This window comes from Astatotilapia calliptera, chromosome 19, assembly GCF_900246225.1.
Source record: "Astatotilapia calliptera chromosome 19, fAstCal1.2, whole genome shotgun sequence".
In the NCBI taxonomy this organism is placed as follows: Eukaryota; Metazoa; Chordata; class Actinopteri; order Cichliformes; family Cichlidae; genus Astatotilapia; species Astatotilapia calliptera.
In genome coordinates, this window is record NC_039320.1 from 26,506,274 (window position 1) to 26,526,712 (window position 20,439).

At 41.1% G+C, this 20,439-nt stretch overlaps 1 protein-coding gene across 4 annotated transcripts in view; it reads left to right on the forward strand.

Annotated features, from left to right (window-relative positions):
* Nucleotides 1–20,439, forward strand: part of fsip1 (fibrous sheath interacting protein 1) — a 30,315-nt gene that overhangs the window by 999 nt on the left and 8,877 nt on the right. For 2 of the 4 annotated variants that reach the window (XM_026152202.1, XM_026152204.1), the window contains exons 5-9: nt 27–116; nt 720–859; nt 1,098–1,217; nt 5,362–5,523; nt 19,157–19,309. In XM_026152202.1, coding sequence (XP_026007987.1) covers nt 27–116; nt 720–859; nt 1,098–1,217; nt 5,362–5,523; nt 19,157–19,309 — 665 coding nt within the window. The remainder of the gene's footprint in view (nt 1–26; nt 117–719; nt 860–1,097; nt 1,218–5,361; nt 5,524–19,156; nt 19,310–20,439) is intronic. The other 2 variants (XM_026152203.1, XM_026152205.1) reach the window with 2 other exon arrangements.

Consider the following 20,439-nt stretch of genomic DNA (forward strand, 5'->3'; position numbering starts at 1 on the left):
ATGAAGACTTTCTTATCGCCCTCTAGGAACAGATGAGGACAACAACGTTATACCTGTGTTCGACACTCAGATTCCTGAACATGAGCAGAATGGAAACAACCAGCACTCGGAGCCAAGTGAGCTTGTGGAAAGACTGCAACAGAAAATACGTTCTTGTTTGTGCTTCCAAAATTGTGCACACGATGGCGCCACAGGGTCAGGGAACTTTAGCATTTGATTCTTGCATCACTTCAGCCTGCTGCAGGCATTAATGTGCTAAAGGAAATATTTCCAAGAAATGAATGTATAGCAACTGGCCCTGTGTGACTCATAAACGTTTTTCTCTTCAGGATCATCTGCCTTTTTTATGATATTGATTCCCTAAGAAATAAATCTCTTCCCAAAACAGCAGTCAATTCAATGCTAATTGCTCCATTCAAAGATTCTTAGGCAGATTAGCTGCTTGTTATCATAGAGGCCTAAGATGTAGTTAGTAGATTGTCCTCCTGCCTGCTATGCCACCTTGTAAGAATATTTTTAGTCTACTTCTTTACAAACTACTTATATTTGTATATTTTACTCTGATCACTCTGATTTGAGCAGCTGCAAACTCATCATGTCAATAGGATCACAGAACCACATTTGTAAAATAACATTATCAGATTTAACTGGTTATTAGAGTCTTGACTTACTATTTCAATATTTATCTTCATAAATGCATTGCATACTTTCCTTGACAGGTAACCAGAGGCCAGACAGCTTGATCAGATCATTTGAAGAAGATTATGAAGACACTAGGGAAGACCAATTTGAACGCAGCCACTCTGGAGATTCCAAAGGCATGAATAAACAGAAGGACTTTGTCAAGAAAAACATTGAGGTATGTCAAAGTTCAGACTGGGCCAAATGGAGTACTTGGATATATCGCATGACTTAAAGTGAGTCTCTCCACTGTTGGTTTTTCCACTGAGGAAAATATTTGGTCTCTTGTTAAAAAAAACAACAACCCCCCCCCCCCCCCAATAATTTATACATAATAGGACACCACTAAAAAGAAAAGAAATGCCGGGCAAATAATGATTTTTAGTTTCTATCACAAATGTTGTGTTATGCAATAGCTTGTAAATGGCGGAGGAGATGAAGTGCTTTTGACCCAGGCAGAGAAAAGGCGTCTGGCTGAGCTCCTCCGAGAAATAGATGAAGAGGAAGACGACCCTGCCAGAGGCGCAGACAGCAAGGTAGGCTGACAAGAAGCCCTAACAGGCAACATATGCTGTAGAATGAGTCTCTCTTTTTCAAGTTTCTTTGTACTTACCCTTTGTGTCTCAGAGGCCTTGTGCAATAGCACAGTCGGAGGAGATGATCTCATCAGCTGCCTCCTCTACCAACACGTTGATCCTTTCTGCTTTCTACATATAATAAAACTTATAATTCTTATAATGACCTTTTAATACAATCCCTTCATTTTTTCAATAAATAGTTTCTTTTGTGATATTATACAGTCCTGTAAAAAGGAGCTTTCACAGGACTGTATGCAGCCCTGTACATACAGTACTATAATCCATGAGTTTGGAGAATCGTCTTTACCCATATGGAAAAGAAATAGTAAAAACTTATATGATTTACTCATGAAAGTGGCCACTTTCTCATTACTTTTATATATTGTTTTAGTAAGTATCCAAAACATACAAGTTTCATTATATAATTTTCCAAGGGATCTTATATCTGTTTTCACTCTTGTATGCTTTTCATACAAGTTTCACACAAGACAGATACAAACTTTATAAGATTTATATATATCTTTTCCACATGGGTAGCAGCAAGAATTTGAAGTATTTTTTTCTGTGTGACACTATCAGTCTGTCACATCATTGTGGAGGAATTTTGTTCCACTTTTCTTTAAACTGTTGCTTCAGTTCATTAAAGTTTCCATGCAGTTGTTTATTCTCAGCTCTTTTACAGCATTTTAGTTGGCTTGAGGTTCTGACTTTGACCGGGCCTTTGCAACACCTTGAATCTTTTTCTTTTTCAGCCATGCTGTTGTAGATTTGCTGCTGTGTTTGGGGTCATTGTCCTGTTGCATGATCCAGTTTGGGCCTAGTTTAATCTGTCGGACAGATGGCCTCATATTTGACTCTGTGGTTGACTCAATAACACCAAGGTGCCCATGTCCACAAAACAAGCCGAAATCAGCACTCCTCCACCACCATGCTTGACAGTGGGTATGAGGAGGTTTGCGCTGTTATGCTGTTTTTGGTTTGTGGCACCGTGCATTGAGGACAGACATTGCTCCAGAACTACTGGGGACTGTTCAGATGCAGTTTTGCAAACCTAAGCCGTGCTGTCATGTTTTTTTTTTTAGCGAACAGAGGCTTTCCTCGCAACCCTGGCAAACAACTCATGCTTTTTCTCAGAGTACTGGCGCAACCTTTAATGTTTCACATGCTAACTGAGTCCTGTAGAGTCTGAGATGTAGCTTTGGGGGTGGGGTGGGTTTGCTGTAATGTCCACTATAAAGATTGTGGCACTATGATAACACACACATGAATACTACCGACCAGCAAACAGTAAAAACCTCATTTTTTATAGAGGTACTCAGATTTGGTGATGATCAGTTAAGTGAATTTGATTAGCAGCACCTGGCTGTTACTTAGCCCTTAATTCCTATGAAAGCAGTAGTGGTGTACTGAGTTTGAAACATTCTTTTTCACATAACTGTAGGTGGAAATATATTATCGTTGTTAAAATTGTTAAATAACTCAGCCACACTTTGCCTCTCAGAAGAGCATATGGGTCAGATATCCATGTTTTAAAGACTGCTTGGCAGCCGACGGGCAGAAGATTCTGACTTCTGAAAGCGCTTCACATTATGAGCCAGATGTCAAGTGCCACATGTGGTTCACACGGAATGCTCCATGTTATCCATTAGTTTTATAATTATGTTTTCAAAACTATTCCCTCTGCCGTGTTTCAGCACAATTCAGAAGCCAGGATCCCTACAGCTGCACACACTGTGCTGATAGAGCTTAAAGCTAAGAGAATGGACCTTTTGTTTTCCTTTGAGGATTTATCTGAGACCCTGCCACCTGGATTTCTCTGTGAACCCACCCACTCCATTCTAACTTCAAATGATTTTGTTTTCACTTTTAATTTGCCTTAATAACTCTTTTGGCAGCTGTGCGACCAGTTTGAAGTCCGATGAGATGAAACCCTCTGGAATGCAAGAAAAAACACCCTGCTTACCTTTAACATGCGGTTCCATTTAGTTCAACACTGACAGCTCTGCATCCATGGCACAGCTTGCCAAGGTTTTGTAATGTCTCGGTGCTCTATTCGTGATGCTTCTCTTGACTTTTAAAACAGTACTGAAATCATTTTGGTGGCAGATACCAAACTGGGGGAAGCACAGATGCTCTGAGTCTTTTCATTGGCCGCAAGAAGACTTCCTGTTATTGCAAGACATGCTATTATGAATAGCAATAACGTAGCAAGCATATTATTTATGTCACCATGACTCTGGCAGCGAAGTGTTCTTAGTTCTGAGGACTTCACCAAGTTCTTGGTAGAGTCCTTTGGGACACATCAACCAAAATCTGCTGCTTACTGTTTGCCTCACACATTGATTTGGATGTTACTGACTCCTGTTCTCACAAGTTCTACAGTTTTGTGTAACCCGATAAATCAGGAGCAGTCAGTAATCGCTGAACGCGTTTATCCCTTAGGAAAGGCCTTGTGCGAGATCCTTTCACTATATAAGATAAGATAGAACTTTATTAATCCCTCGGGTGGGTTCCTCTGGGAAATTCTATATCTGGCTATAGGAAGCACCAAAGCTCTGTCAACACGCAGATTAACTCGGTCTTTATTTATCCATTTTCAGGTCTCTGTTCACATTCCTACACAGAAACTGGTCCAAACTGGAAGCTTCAGAGAGTTCAGTTTGCCCACCTTTACTTGGCAGAGGAAAAAGACGAAAAGCTCTCCATTGTGCCTCTTTTAGGCTCCTTCCATCTTGTATCGCAAATTTGACAGAACACATTAAAATATCTGTCATGATGTGAGTTTTACTCTGGTATTTTTTATTTTGTTAGAAACATCAGTGCTGTTTGTTGGCCACGGCTGGCTGTTTGTACGAATTTTTCCTTGACTTTGATAAATACCTACAGTATCACAATGCAGCTGAAATGGTAACTACTTTCACATGCGCATTTATGCACGTGGCGGGTCAATGAGGAAATCATTAACGAAGAATACATGGGGTAATAATGTCGCGTATTCTTGCACACATCCAACACAGGAAATTTTTGAGTTTTTGAGTGCTTTAATTGTTGAAACTGGTGAGCTTTGAGTTGCTTGGATGGATTTGGGCTTTTCCATACTGCTCCCTTTAAAGGCTTTGTAGATTCCCTCCTCCAGCATTATCTCTTTTTTTTTTGTGACCACAGATGAAGATTTATTTAATATCAATTAGAGGCTTCATGATCAGACAGAGCTGTGCCCACTGGTCTGGGTTCAGACCTTTAAATCTGACCTCTCTATCAAGTTATTAATGTGAGTTATATATCTGTCAGTGTTATATCTGTATATCAGTGCTGCTCAGTTTAGGGTAAAAGTAAAATTCTGGTCCAAGAGCTTGTTTTTCTTCTTTATCTGTGAATTCCTCTCTTCCATGGTGAGCAGCAGCAGGATTAAATCACTCTATGCTTGATGTTTTTATGCGATGTCTGTCAAAACCTCGCATTCTGTCATGCAATGGAACAAAATGCATGCATGTGAACCAAAAGGACATACGGACCCTGTCTGAAGTCTGGCAGCGAGATATTCTGCCATATCCAAGGAAATAATTGCAGCGACTGAAACAATAGAATGGATCGACATATGAAGCACTAATTTGTGTCATAAAAAAATTACGGGTCTCAGCTTTTACATTTTTGCGTTGTGATGTGTTCCACCTACTTAATAGACCCCAATGTTTGCTGTTTTCTTTTGCCAGTTTTCCTCCGAACCTAGTGTTCAGAGGTTACAGCTGCGTTCTTTGGAGAGTTACGATCCTCTTTGGCATGATAGTCTTATTGCGAGATCTTATCTCACCGCCGCACTGTGATGAGCTCATCATCCACACATTGTTTCCCACGTGAGCCCCACTGGGATAGACAGTTACTCTGAGGAAGATGCATTTGTCAGAGTTTGGCAATCGAGCCATCCAGACAAAAATACCAGGACCTAAAGTTGTATCGCTCTCATGTTTTTCCTTTTTTTTTGTACTTTAATATTACAAAGTTGCTAAATAACTAAGTTGGCAGATAATGTTCATCAGTCTCTCATTTAGGTTGCCACATAATAAAGCAGGCTAACACGCATTGGACCTTGTGTTTCTTTCAGGAGACCATGTGGGCCGTGTCTGTCCCCACAGTCCAGGGTTACACCCCGGAGCCCTCTGACCTGGAGCAGCTGATTGACATTGACTCCAAAATTGGCCTTCTCCTTCCTGTGGAAGAATTTCACTCTGTGCACAGCTCATACACCAACGTAACCATGTCACAGGTAAGCCAGTGTAGTAGAGTTGTAAGGGCAATTGGGTTTATACTCTATACTAGACCTCGGAGATCTCACCCCCGTTCACCAGTGGTGGGAGATATTATTGTGCAAGTGCAGAGGCTTTGTCTCATGTTTCCATCCAATTTTCCACATTTCCATGTAAGGAGCATATTACAATGCTTTTCATGCAGTATTAGCTGCTGGCAGATTTTAATGCAAAAAGTTTTCTTACAAACACTACCAGTCAAAAGTTTGGACACAGCTTCTCATTTAAAGGTTTTTCTTTATTTTTATGACTATTTACATTGTAGATTCTCAATGAAGGGATCAAAACTATGAATGCAAAAACTATGAACTATGAACTAACTCAAAGCATGTTTTATATTTTAGATTCTTCTTAATAGCCACCCTTTGCTTTGATTACTGCTTTGCACACTCTTGCTTCATATATTTGATGTCTTCAGTGAGTATCTACAATGTAGAGAGTAGTAAAAATAAAGAAAAACAATTAAATGAGAAGGTGTGTCCAGACTTTTGACTGGTAGTGTATGTTCTTCCCATGTGAGTAAGGGGGACTTGTATGTGCTAAATATGGTATTTATACAGTTAGAATCAAATGCTACCTGCTAACCTTTACCTCTTAAATGCTGTACATTTTCTAAGTTTTGACTCTGACCTGTACATCACTACAACATCAAATATTCCATTTTTACCGATATTTATAACTGTAAAAAGAATTTTCCAGGCCTCAGTCCTCTATCCTGGCCTAATCCTAGACGTGAGCTCAGTGAGTTATCTCAGGACTTTATATCACTGTGTTTTCAAAGCCAGATGGCATGTGTGTAACCTGTCGGTGGAAAATGATGTTTTTTTGAAGTCAATGTTGAGAACCCAGGGTGCCATTTTCTACTATCACTACTGGATCTAGTCTAGGAAAAACTGCAAACCTTGAATCTCGGTGCTGGAACAACATGCGAAGTACGTATGATATGATGTCCAGAATGTTTATGGCGTCGATCTAATTATTTCACTCTCACACTGTAAGTGTAGTCAATCATATGTGGAAATGGCAGTTTAACCAAGTGTAGCATTTAAAGTTGAGTTGGATGCAGTAATTATTCCACGTCGGTTCATCTATGCACAGCATCTGTCCGGATGATAAACGGATCTATAACCTGGCTGAGTAGAGTGCCAGATGCATACCATCAAAAAAGGTGAAGTCTTTGGCAAAGGTGACACACTGCCTCTTCAAACACCACTGTTTTAAATGGCTAAACTGATACTTAGGTTGAACCATATTATCATTACTCATTACTGTCACTACTCAGTAATCTGGTACTATAAGTAATACCATTCAAAATAAGACGATCCTCTCTTGTGCAAGATTCTCCCCACATGATGTGAACTGGACTTCTGGCCAGTAGTATGAAATCGTGATAATAGTAGACAGCTGGATGTGTCACTTTGTGCAGCCTACTTTCCCTCCCTTCCCACCCCTTTAATCATCTCGCCTGCTCAAAAGAGATCCTGGAAAAGTAACCCCCCCCCCCCCATCATCCATCCATCATCTGCTCTCCATTAGTGTTGAAATGGCTAATTCAGGCATTCCTTTTCAATTGATGTAAAATGTGAATTGAACAATGACACTCAGATTATGAAAAGCAAATAACCAGTTGAGCAAATGATAAACTTCAAAATGCAGCCCACAGGTGTGAAAAATCAAGTGTTTTCTAACCTCAGCTCGCTCCCGTCTTGCTGTTGTGGCGCAGATTAAAAAACAGCCATCCGCAACAATAAATCGCACCAGTGGCTGTAAATCCTTAAGGTGCTCATAAAAGGAAATACGCCTTTGTTTTCAACTTACCTTTCTTCTTAGGCAGCAGCTCCTGAGCTTCTAACCGAAACCATTCGTGTAGCGTGGACCTGCTTGTTTGCCGACTCATTCCAGAGCCGACTGTAATGCACACGACGTTGATATATTAGTTTCAACAATACCGAAAGTGTTTTTTCCCCATTCGTATTAAGTCATGACCTAGATTTCCATGTTTTCCACTGTCTCTTCTTTTCTGGCTGTGTCAGATTGTCACGTTTTACATAGAAGAGGGAGTCATTCTCTCTCGAGCATGCACTCCCTAATAAAGAATCCGAAGTCTTAAATCTGCGTGTTCCGAACTCTGCGGTGTTCTTTCCCAGTGAGTTGCGATTGATAATCCCTCTTTCATTCCTAGCCACCTTAATAGTAAATTCTCCCTGGCGACACAGCCTCTCTGTTGAGGCTATGAGGGCTGATGGAGTCTGGGAGGCCCGACACCAGCTGGGATGCTGCCACAGAGGAGAGTTGCTCCCCATTAGAATGTAATTTCAGACCTGGTGGAGGTAGAGGAGTGCCAACGTTGCTTTCCTCTTTCATTAGGCATTTCCTTTTCATATTAACACATCCAGCAATCTTTACTGCATACCGTATAAAGCCTACTGCGAGAGTAAACTACCTCATATATCGCAAATTATCTACTTGTACAATATTTGCACACGAGATTTTGATATCAATGCTTTGAGATTTGATATCACCGAACCTTTTCTGTGTCAGTCATTAGACTGTAATGACTGAATGGTACGCTATTAAGATATCCAAGCACATGTCCATGTATCGGTCCATAAAGCATAGGAAGATTGTTTTTTCAATGCACTGCATTCATCATTGCATTGCTACATGGTGAGTCATGGTGAGGCTTTAGTGGAAAAAGCAGTGTTTTCTTTGCCTCTGGTCATTTATGATGATAGGAAAAAGTTCAGGTAGCTACAAACCACTGAAGACCTGGAGTGAAAGGAAATAAAACACAACTTTAATCACTGTTTCCCTTGGACACTGTCAGTTTTGGGCTTATGACAGCACCGATCCCTTTGCATTCTTCACTCTGCTCCCCTTTTCTCAGGCTTCAGATGAAATAGCCTCGCTGTCATTAAAAACATCTGTTGGGTTGCAGAATTAATGTACAATACACCCTCCTACTGTAACACTGTGTGGTAATGCCTGCACCACCCACAGCTCGAAGCCAGCAGAGACGATTCTGTCATGAGAAGTAGCTGCTATTGGGTGTTCGGTGACATGGGTGTGTATGAGTTCTTTACATCAGAATTACATATGTCATCCTTTCAAATCTGGCTTTTTTTTAAATGTCTGGTTGCAATAAAAATTAACATTTTATGCTGTCATGGTTTTCAGTCTTGGTTTTCAATCAGTGTCACAGTTTATGTGCTCTGAAAGCCCCAAAAGCTTCTTCTGTATTTGAAGTGCAAGTCCAGCTGTGTTTTTGTTGTGCACCGGTCAGCTATATTTTGATGTAAGAGCATGAGGTCACTTAGTCACACTGTGTGGTTGCTGATGAGTGCCCATAATTCTAACTGCAACAAATGTTAAGTGGGAGACCAGAGTGCTGGGCAGAAAACGCCCTTTTGACTAACAGTTTGCAAACGTATCTTATTCAGTTCATTCATATAATTAAAGCTGTGGTAAAGATTCGTTTATATATAAATATAAATATATATACTGCTCAAAAATAGATAGAGAAACACTTTTCAGAGTATAGACTCACGTTTGTTCAACTTCTGAGATATTGATGTGGTCAGTTAATAAACAAGGCATTGTTGTTAATTAGTTTAAGCTGCTTTTGTGTTAATGAAACGCCCCAAAACAGGGATTGTTTTACAGACCACTGAATTTTTTTACTTCCTCATCTTTTCTGATTGTTTTTTCACTAGTTGTGTTTTGGGCTAGGGTCAGTGTCACTACTGGTAGCATGAGGTGATGTCTGGATCCTACAGAGGTTACACAGGTAGCTTAGCTCCTGCAGAATGTCACATCAGTATGTGCCATTGGCAGAAAGTTTGCTGTGTCTTCCAGCACCGTCTCAAGAGCATGGACGAGATTAAAGACAGTCACTTTAGGAGAGCTGGACAGGGCTGTAGAAGGTCTTTAATCCATCAGGAGGACCGGTATCTGATCCTTTGTGCAAGGAGGAAAAGGATGAGTACTGCCAGTACTGAGTACTGCTTCTAATGGGGCCCGTGCTCGCTGATCAGTACTGTAAAGCCTGATTGGAATATGAAGTAGAATACCACGTTTGGGATTTTTATAGATGAGAGCAGGTTCACCCTGACCACATGTGACAGATGTGAAAGAGTCTGGAAAAGTCATGGAGAACGTTACGCTGCCTGTAACATCGTTTAGTACGGCCGATTTGGTGGTGAGTTAGTGATCGTCTGGGATATCCATGCAGGGATGCACAGATCTCTACAGGCTAGGCAACGGCACCCGGAATTATTCTTTTTAATGTTTTTTTTCAGCTCTTCGCTCACCCCACAGGGTGCTGAGGATGTGTGTGGATTTTTCCCCCTGTTCTAATGCCAGACTGCCATTAAAACAGGATGAAATCCTTTAACTGCCATCTCCAGCACTCCCACCTGTCTTTTTGTTAGTGTCTATAAATTATATACCATAGCAGGTCTCAGTGCCATGTTGGAAACCTTTCCTTTTGCTCCTGCTGCTATTCTTCTGTCACAAATGGCCTGGTAAATGGCCTGTATTTATATAGCGCTTTACTAGTCCCTAAGGACCCCAAAGCGCTTTACATATCCAGTCATCCACCCATTCACACACACATTCACACACTGGTGATGGCAGCTACATTGTAGCCACAGCCGTCCTGGGGCGCACTGACAGAGGCGAGGCTGCCGGACACTGGCGCCACCGGGCCCTCTGACCACCACCAGTAGGCAACGGGTGAAGTGTCTCGCCCAAGGACACAACGACCGAGACTGTCCAAGCAGGGTCTCAAACCGGCAACCTTCCGATTACAAGGCGAACTCCCAACTCTTGAGCCACAATCACCCCTGAGACTCCACCTGCACGCACTCTCTTCTTCACCTCTCTTTTGCACCCTCTGTTGCTTTGAATGGTTGATCCCAGATATTTAATCTCATCCACCTTCACTACCTTTACTGCTTGAATCTTCGCTGGTGCACCCCTCATTCACACGCATATCATTCCTCTTCTCTCCAGAGCATACCTTCACCTCCCCAGGCTCTCTTCCTACCTGCTCCCTACCCTAGCAATTTCATATGTAAATAATGAAAATGGGGAGCGTCTTTTCATAGCTAAATAGAGTGGAAATCAATAATAAAAATAAACATACTTTCACACTGCTTTTTAAATCCAAAAAAAGAAGACATATGCACATTTCCGCCTATCTGTCGACTCATAGTTTGAATCTTCACAGAGATTTAAGCATCATGTAGTACACTTTTAAAACAAAAACATAACTATTAGGTGAAAAATATTGTGTAAAATAATAATAAAAAATATGTTTCTTGTTAATAGTGATGACAGTTGGAAAACAAAAAGGACGATGTATCCTCAGAAGTCAGGAAGAAACGGTCCTCCCTGGAATACGATGTCATGTCCCCGCTGAAATATGGAAGATATGCTAACTCGCAACAGAAAACAATGTGACAGTGTTTCCTTTTTAATCATTAACAGCAGTTGAACTTAGGTTACCAGTGTGATGAATACCTTTCTTTCCTTTTTTTTGAATAGGTTTATGAAACATCTAATACGAGTTTTGGCTGGACAGCTGGTCAGAGCTGAGGTGTCAGTGTTGTCGTGTGGCACGCCGGGTGTTTTTCACAAGGTTAACTTGGCTAAAAAGCACAGACTCCACACCCTTCCCCACCCTATAATTCCCGCGAGACCCAGTTTATTGTCTTCTTATAAACGCCTCTCCCGCTGGTGTTCTCCACACCAGCAGTTGTGTTAAGTGGTGTAGAGAGGTTTTTCCTTGTCATGGTTCAGATCTGACTGTTCCACTCATTATGGCCCTCGATGGTGGGTAACTTAGTCGCACAGACATCTGTTAACAATTAGCAAAGCTTTAAATATCTGCTGATCTCCTGTCTTTATGATCCAAATCACAACCTGCTATCCTTTGCATTTTAATACGCGGGGTAGAGCTAACCGTATTTTACGGAATAATTCCACATTTTGGAAAAAATATACTTAAATTGATATCATAAACTTCACAGGGTTGTATTGCCTTGTCAATTCTCACAGTCTTTCATTTTTATTATTGATATAAAAAAAGTCCACTCAATGTGTAATGTTAGCAGCTGAACTATAGGCCAGATATTGCCTGACAGTGCACAGCATTGATGGACAAGAAGTGCAAAAAGATGCTTGGATGCGTTTCTTCTCCAGATGCTTCTGATAAATATTGAAAGTGGCCTGCTTCTTAAGCTCTGTGTTCACATCGATCTCAACTGTGTCATTATTTGGAAGAGAGTTAAACTACCTTTTGTTAGCAAAGTGGGGCTGAGTGGAGACACTTTTATGAGCAGTGTCTCTTAATAGTAGAATCAGACTGTGAAGCATTTTCAATGGTTTAAAGGGATTGTGAATGCAAATGTTTCTTTAGTGACCTGAGGCAGTGAAATTTTCACACAGGTTATTGTTCTCTGATTATTCTCTGGATAATGCTGAGTTGTTGTGAACACACAGGTGGCGTGTGTGTGTGTTTTCTTTAAACCCGTTTCACATTTAACATCCTTTTTGGACTGCCAGGAGGTTATGATCTATGCAGCAGTGATTGCTACGGACCACCCTCAATACTAAAAGAGAAAGCAACTATAAAATCCAGATGACCCACAAGTGAATCTTCTAATACTTTAGGAATGCTCACCAATCACCGAGTTATCTACAGGGATCCAAAGTACTGATGGGAAAACATGACCTCAGGAGGGGAAAAATGACAGCTTGGATACAAACAAATTTTGTATCTGGGACATTTTTAAGATTGTGATATACAAACCCTGACACTGTTTCTTAGGGTGCAGATTTGTGGCATAACTTTACAGAGGAGGGAGGAGTGGTTTCAAGAGGTAAAAATACGCCTCTGTGCGTGGCGAGTGGTGCAAAAACATGCACATTTGTTTGCATTACCTTGCTTCCCTGAGTGTCAGCTCCTAATGGGTATTATATACAGGCTGTGTATACCATACAGCTGTGTTGCAGAATCTCTGATTGAGAAATTGACACATGACTGCAGGTCATAGCTGGGTAAGAACGAGAAAGAAACAGGGAAAAGTGAAAACGCTCTTCTATAGCTACTGAACAGCTTGCTCCTGAGCTCTCACAGGGAGTGCTCGTGGCAAGGCATGCGGACAGGCCTTGGCAGGTAGCCTGGGTCCACGTGGCACAGCTTGAGCTCCTTCTATGCTTCAGATTTTAAAAAAAAAAAGATTCAGTGTGAGTGAAAACAGAGAAACGCAGAGGAAAGAGAAGTGTGCTGTCCTGAACAACACCAGACATCTTTGCGTGAGTCAGCACGGCTGGCCTTCTTTTATCATCACAGCACGGCCCCTGTGCAGTGCATAGCCACAGGGCATTAACAAGTCAAACACAAGGGGGAGAATATTTTCCAATCAACAGGAATCAGTTTCTACAGCGTTACCAGGAGTCAAACTGAGCGGTCAGTAATCAACCTTCCAACAGAATCCCAAGTCATAGTGGAAAATATATTGGAGTTTTGTATGGGGCTTCTGTCAAACTGTGTTTTATTATAATGAAAAGTGTTTCTTGGATTTGGATGCGAATAACATTCTTTCAGAGTACTGAAGTCAACCACTAAGCACAGTCTGAAAAAAGCCCCGCAGCATATTGTAGATTTGAAACAAATAACTCAAGTTTTAAGGCTGGAAAGGACACCGATTATTGCAGGGCTATTGCAATTAACTGCAATCGATTGTTTAATAAACTGGTAGCTCAAAGTATAACAAAAGCAGGCTGTTTCCATTATATATGCAGCCTGTTTTCTTTAATGACCGAGTGACTTAATGTGACCAACAGGCACTTTTAATATAACAAAGACCCAGAGAATCAAGCCCAGTGAACCACTGCATGCTTGAACAAACTGCTGTTAGAAACGCTGGCCTGTGTTCACATCACATAATTGTTTTCCAAAGAAAAAACGTATTTTTCTTCTGTTTGCGTAACTCTTTGCAGTATATGTAGAAAAATATCCAGAAGTCGTCATTTTCCTGTGAACTTTGCTCGAGAGACCACACATCGTACCAATTAGTTTATTTGGCATGTGTGGTAGCTTTTATGATTTTACTTTTGACACTTCCTTGGATTTCCTGCCTCGGAGCATGTGTCACTGTTTAGCTTGTCTTGAAAGTGTGAACAAGGTCATCAAGCTGTCGCATTGGTTTTGGTCAGGCTTAAGACTCTCCTCCTTAATATCTATAACGTACTACGAAGGAAGCTGAAGTAACCGCTGGGCTGGTATGTGCTATTACTACGTAATAACATATACTCGTCACTGTAGGCTGCAGCAGAGCACTGATGCGTGATGACGACCGAAATATTTGTTTTGTTTTCATGAGATGCATCTGAGAATGAGACCGGTCTGCCAATCTTACTGGCTCCCTTTGCTATTAAAGCTAATATGATTGATGTTATTTAATAAAATGCTGCTTTAATGGGAACATCAGTATGTAGCACATTCAGTATTTCTGAGTGTTGGGCATCCAAGATTTTTTTTGAATTAATTTGAAGCGAAGCTTTTGGCACAAAAAGCCCCCCGCTATTTTTCTTGTTTTGTCACTTTGGACAACAGCGGATCATCCATCAAACGCTGCAGCTGGTTCACACTCAAACACCGTGACAACGTCTGGATGGAATGTAATGCTTCTAATAGAGATCATAAAGCTGATCACGGGATATTAAAAATCAATTAGTGAACGTGAAAAGCACGCCTGGTTTGAGTTATCTGAAAGTCATACAAGCAGCATAACCGTAATAACCGTGGTTACGCTTCTTATTTTATACTCTGGCAAGAAAAAAAGTATGTGAACTGTTAGGTAAAACAAGGGCAGCTTCTCAGTCGACACGATATCATGCATGAATGACTGTTTTTCTTTTCTTTTTAATAACATTTATTTTGAATTCAAGATGTTTCAGTTTGTGACACCAGAGCAAAGTTCGAAGCAGTCAATTCACATTTCAGCGATTGGCAGACCTACTTTTCTGTATAAAGCTAATTATGTTTGACATGTTTTTCATGCTCAAACGAGACATATCCAGGTTTTTGAGGCCTCCCAGCAATTCTGTGACCCAGATAGGTGATGTGATTATTGGAGATCTAGTACATCCTGTCAAGTAGTTACTCCAAAAAGGACAATTACCACATTTCTTTGTGTTGTTCAGATAAACACTACCTCACTCGCTCTTCCCTGTTCTTTTTGGAAGTCACTCTCAGTCACATACTGAGTTAAAGCTATCAAGCATTTAAGAAGAAGACGCACAAATGCGGCACAAAACAGTAGAGCAATAGCTGGAGTATGCTAAGGTCAATGCACAAATCCTTCATTCTCTTCCAAGAGGTGATTACTACCGTTTAACTGGCACAAGAGCAAATGGTAATTTACTGTTAATGCTTGCCAATGTCCTGCAAAATGAACTAAACTTGTTGTGCTCATTTATCATAAGTGCCTAATCTATTATATTTTTAGAAACATTGCTGGAAAAGTAAGGCAATTAATAGACTGTAATCCACTGACTCTTTGATGGAACACACATGAACCACATGTCAGCTTATTGCACACATTTTTCACATGTTCCTCATCAAAGCAACAATATACAGAGGTCAGTAAAGGTACTGTAAGGAATTTTTTGAGGTTGTTTAATAGAAAAAAGGTATCAAATACTCAGAAATATCCATTCATTAGTGTGTGATTACATTTTCCAACTAAGAGCGGACGAGATGGTCATTGCCTCTGCGCCTAATCGTGTTTTATGTATGTGGTTACATATATTGTACGCTTTGTAATCAAAATCACAAATGGCTCTTTTAAAATATATCTGTCCATTTAACATTTGTACACGTAAGATATTGTCATCTCTTTCTCATTATGTCTTTCTCCTCCACCAGTGCTCTACTCCCTCGTTTCCATCTCATCCTCGTCCTCCTCACATTCAGCGTCATCTTCTGAACTGAAATCAGGGCTGTGACACACAGAGTCGGGGATAAACATGCTTATTTATTCCTGATATTGTTGCAGTTAATTATTGTCAGCTGTTCGCCTCCAGACAGCTAAACAACAGCAGCTGGTTATAAGCTAATATCGTGCCAACTAATGTTAGGCTCAAGTATCCTAAAAATCCCACTTCCCACTTCGCACATCATATGAAAGTTTAAAGAAGTTACCTAACGCCAACTAACAGCAGGTAACAGTTGCAAAAAAGTTTAGGATATCTTCAACAACTCATCTCATTATTGCTGCCATTGGACAGAAGTGAGCTTGAATATTTACAGTCTCTTCCAGAGGAAATACAGGTGGACACCCAGCATATTGACAGCTGAGGTACACGGCTCAGTGATGGGTTGTACTCACTACAAATAAATGGTGGACAGAGTTGTTTGTCCTATAGTGGTCACTATAGTTAGGTTCATGCACTTAGGGGGAAACAGGATGGGAAAGAAAACAGAATTCAGTTGACTGCAATCTGCAACCTACTGACATCTAGTGGTGAGATTTTACACACTGGAACTTTAAAGTTTCCAGCAATATAAAAACTATTTTACTTGGCACTTCATTTTTTAGAATTACAACTGATGCTGTATGTCCAGATGGACCATGCGCGACCAACTCACGCTCATATTAATCAATATAATGAACCCTTACTGTAATTTCAGCATATGTATTATGAACAGAACATACAGTTAACACGAGGGGGAAATAAGCTACAGGTCCTAGAGCTGTTTTGATATCAAGGAACTGGAGTTTTTATTAACACTTAGTATTATTAATAATCACAGTGTGAAACAAACTACGTAAACATCCTAAATTATCTTCTATCATCTGTTTTCTGTTAGCTGTTACCATGAGAGAAGATCCTTGACCAATGGACAGATTAGAAGAGTTTAAAAGATAATCTTTTGTGTGGAGATGCCCATCCTATCTGTCAGAAGGTGAGAGGTAAAGTACACCCTAGACAGGTAACCAGCTCATCACAGGGACAACACAAGACAATGAGACACTCGTCATTCACGTCACATTCACACCTATAGCCATTTTAGATTACCAGCTGCCTTAAACATGTCTTTGGACTGCGGGAGAACAAGCAAGCTTCTCTCATAAAGGACACAGCAGATCAGGAGGTTCCACAAAACAGAACCTTCGTGCTGTGCCTTGAATACAAAGTAAGTATTTTATAGGGTCTTAATTTAGTCAGAGGGTGTTGGTTAAGTTTGAAAATCTGTAGCAAGTCACTTGAACTGGCCAGTAATGGCTTATTTTATTGTTAAACTTTCGCAGACAGTTTTGAAGTTTGCAGCCTGTATGGCAGCTGTGCCCTGCATGTTTGCAGTCCTATAGTAAAAAGTAGGACAGCTGTCGTTTCCAAATTAAATAAACTGTTTCTCCCAAAGATTTGGGCTTTTTTAGCAACATGCATTTAGTGGTGTGATGATGAGGGTAAAGCTAGACTTTAATTTTTATTTTTCCTGGTTGGAATGCTGTATCTCTCACTCTGGTGCGTGACAGGAGTCTGATCCCATCGTGGTCCTCGCTTTTGTAGTCTAGGATGACTGAGTCTGAACCGAAGGGCTCTAGTGACAACCACTTAAAAGAGACTTCAGATAGAAGCTGTCATTATTTCCTTATAAGGACACAGAGGGCACGGCTAGGTGAGGCCACACACACTTTGGAACATTCAGGAGATATTCGCTTTTGCCAAGTCTTGAGTATTAAGGTGCAGTCATATCACTAATTTCCAAAAAATCTGTGTAAATGCAATGCACAATATTAGCTGAATAGGCATGTCTGTTTGGCTTATTGACAAGGGAAGAGGCATTAATTCAGCTTTAGCGAGCACCCCCTCCTACCCCGGCTTAAACTAAGATTACATCCCACCATAAATGTGTCATAACAGATTTAGTAGCTCAGTGTTTAAGTTCATAATTTCTTCTGGGCCTCCCTGTCTTCACCAACCTACTATTTCGGTGTATGCGAGTCCCTATTGAGATGTCAACAATTTTATGAAATGTCCATCAATTTCAACGTTATTAGATCATACACACGCCCGCCTGCCATCCGGACTAACCGAGAGATTTTAACCACACGGCGCTGGACGAACACTGCAAAACAGTCGTGCGGTTGGCAACGTCCACACAGACCCAACAATTTTTGTTTTAAACCTAGCTGCATGCTTTTATGGAGAAGCTGTTTATTTTTAGAGGTTAAAACGCGACTCTAGCGGAGGTCACGTACCGGACAGTGTCTACAGCATTTTTCATGTTTGCATTATTACTTATGAAGGCGTAAGATAAGATAAGATAAGATAAGATAAGATAAGATAAGATAGAACTTTATTAATCCCTCGGGTGGGTTCCTCTGGGAAATTCGACTTCCAAAAAAAGCACAGCAACGACCGAAGTTACAGTTACAGAATTGTTATATATACACACACACACACACACACACACACACACACACACACACACACACACACACACACACACACACACACACACACATATATAAATACAGAGACAATATAAATAAAATATACGAAGGGGATAAATAGAATAAATAGGAATAAAAAATAAAAATACAAGTGAATTGCACATTTCAAGTATTGAGTCTATTGCACTGTTGACTATTTACAAAAAGTATTGCACAAAAAGGTATTGCACAGTGAGGTGAAGAGGCACTACAGCTTAGTTGTTCCCTCCTTTGTCCTCCTGTCTCCCCTCCCTCTCCCCTCCAGAGAGGAGTTAAACAGTTTGATGGCGTGTGGGACAAAGGAGTTTTTAAGTCTGTTAGTTCTTGTCTTTGGGAGAAGCAACCTGTCACTGAACAGACTCTTCTGGTTGTTAATGGCCGTGTGCAGAGGATGCCCAGCATTGTTCATAATGTCCAGCAGTTTCTTTAGTGTCCTTTTCTCTGCCACTGTCACCAGAGTGTCCAGCTTCATGCCGACCACAGAGCTAGCCTTCCTGATCAGTTTCTCCAGTGGGCAGGGTCTCTTTTCTTTTTCTTTTTTTAAGTGCCAACTGTTTTTCAAATACTGATGCTGATGTAGGATGACAGACTTATGATTTACAAAGAATCTGACATATATTCAGTGGCTTTAAAGAGGCTCTCTTTCGGTCTCTGTGCACGATACAAAGAGAATGGCGCACGCTTTGGTCGGGAAAGACAGACCTCCCACTTATCAGCTATCTGTTGATAATCCTCCAAGCGTGACTCCTATTTCCTCCTGACCCATTTTCAGGGTTTGTTTTGGATGAGAGTGGGGTTCATGTGTCAGTGCACGTGGATGCCACAAACGGGTGATTTATGTTTGACCCCTGTTTGGACTTTTTCAGGTCTTTGTAATGAGTTCCGGGTTTTACTCCTCGTCTGTAGGAGTATGGAAAGCTTTCACAGGAATTAATTGTGGTGAACTGCTATGTGCTTTTATCACCATTTAAATGCTTCCAAGTGACAGCCAGAAGCCACGAGCACAACTCTAGGAGAGCACCCACGGGAGATGAGGTGTTTCTTCCCCCCGTGAGAACCTCTCGTGTCTGTTGTGTATCAGGGCCTTGGCTCGGAGGTTAGTTGGAAGTGCGATGGGGACCCGCAGCCAGGAGAGAAGGTCCTGCAGGATATAAAGGAGAGGAGAGGGCAGGAGAGGCGGCTCCAAGAGATCCAACGGCAGCTGGAGCTCCTGGGTCAAAGCCAAGAGATGACTGTGAGTTCAAAGCAGCTACACACTCACGAGAAAACACATGCTCATGCGCACCCAAATACTTGCATACACACAATATGACTGTGTTGTGTGCATTATAATGCTCCACAGCGCTCATCTGTAGACACGTGTGTAACAAATTATTACAAGCATACAGCTCATTCTCTGTCATTCTTAGAGTGAGAAGATGAAATCACATGCAACATTCGTGTCTCTGCAGACCCATAATTTTTCCTCTTTTTCCCTCATTTCACTTCTCTCTCTTTTCAGTTTACAGTCTCATGTCTGGTTTATACCGATGAGCTAAAGTTCGCCCTCTGCTTCTCTTGATGCATGGTTTTGATCAGAAGGCCAGGATGGTCATTTTCTCCACTGATAGCCTTTTTGTCCTCCTCCACGTTTAATTGCTTTCTCGCGATCTTTGCCAAGATTCAGTGTCTTCGCTCCACAGTGTTCCCTAGAAACCATTGAGCACCGTCTGATCTTAGGAGTCTGCAGAGTTACAACCAGAGGACTGTCACTAAAGGCACAATGCAAGAATGTTCCAAGAACAAAGGTGGACGGGCCTGATTTCTGCTCTCTCTGGCTCTTATGACTTTAAATTTTCTGTTAGATAAAAGGAAAACATCAGGGTTAATACATTTATTTGTTAGACTTTGTTGGTGTTAAAAGGGAAGCTCCTGCTGCTGTTTATGGAATTCTTTTCATCAGTTCTCACACTGATGAATCACAGCGTGATGTATATTCAGTATGCCTAATTCAAACATAAAAGATGGGCATTTCTCTGACAAATAGTGAGGTAATAAAACCACCGAGCGGCAGCCACACCCTTACATCACACGGCATCACGCCATGCAACTGAGGCCTATTCCTGGCCTAATTAAGGAGAGACAAGTGGAATTTTGTTGCTAATTAAGCCGAGCTCCATTCGAGGAAAACCGTTCTTTCATCGTGATTCCAAAACATCAAACCCACCAGTCCCTTAACTACTGGTGCTGCAACACACTCTTTGCGTTTGACCATGTGTCACTGCATTTTTATATAGTGTGACTAAATGAGTGAACCCAGCGAGTGACTTCAATGTAAACAGCAGCCTCACGGTGTATATATTTTTAGTGCCACGGGCCTTGTTT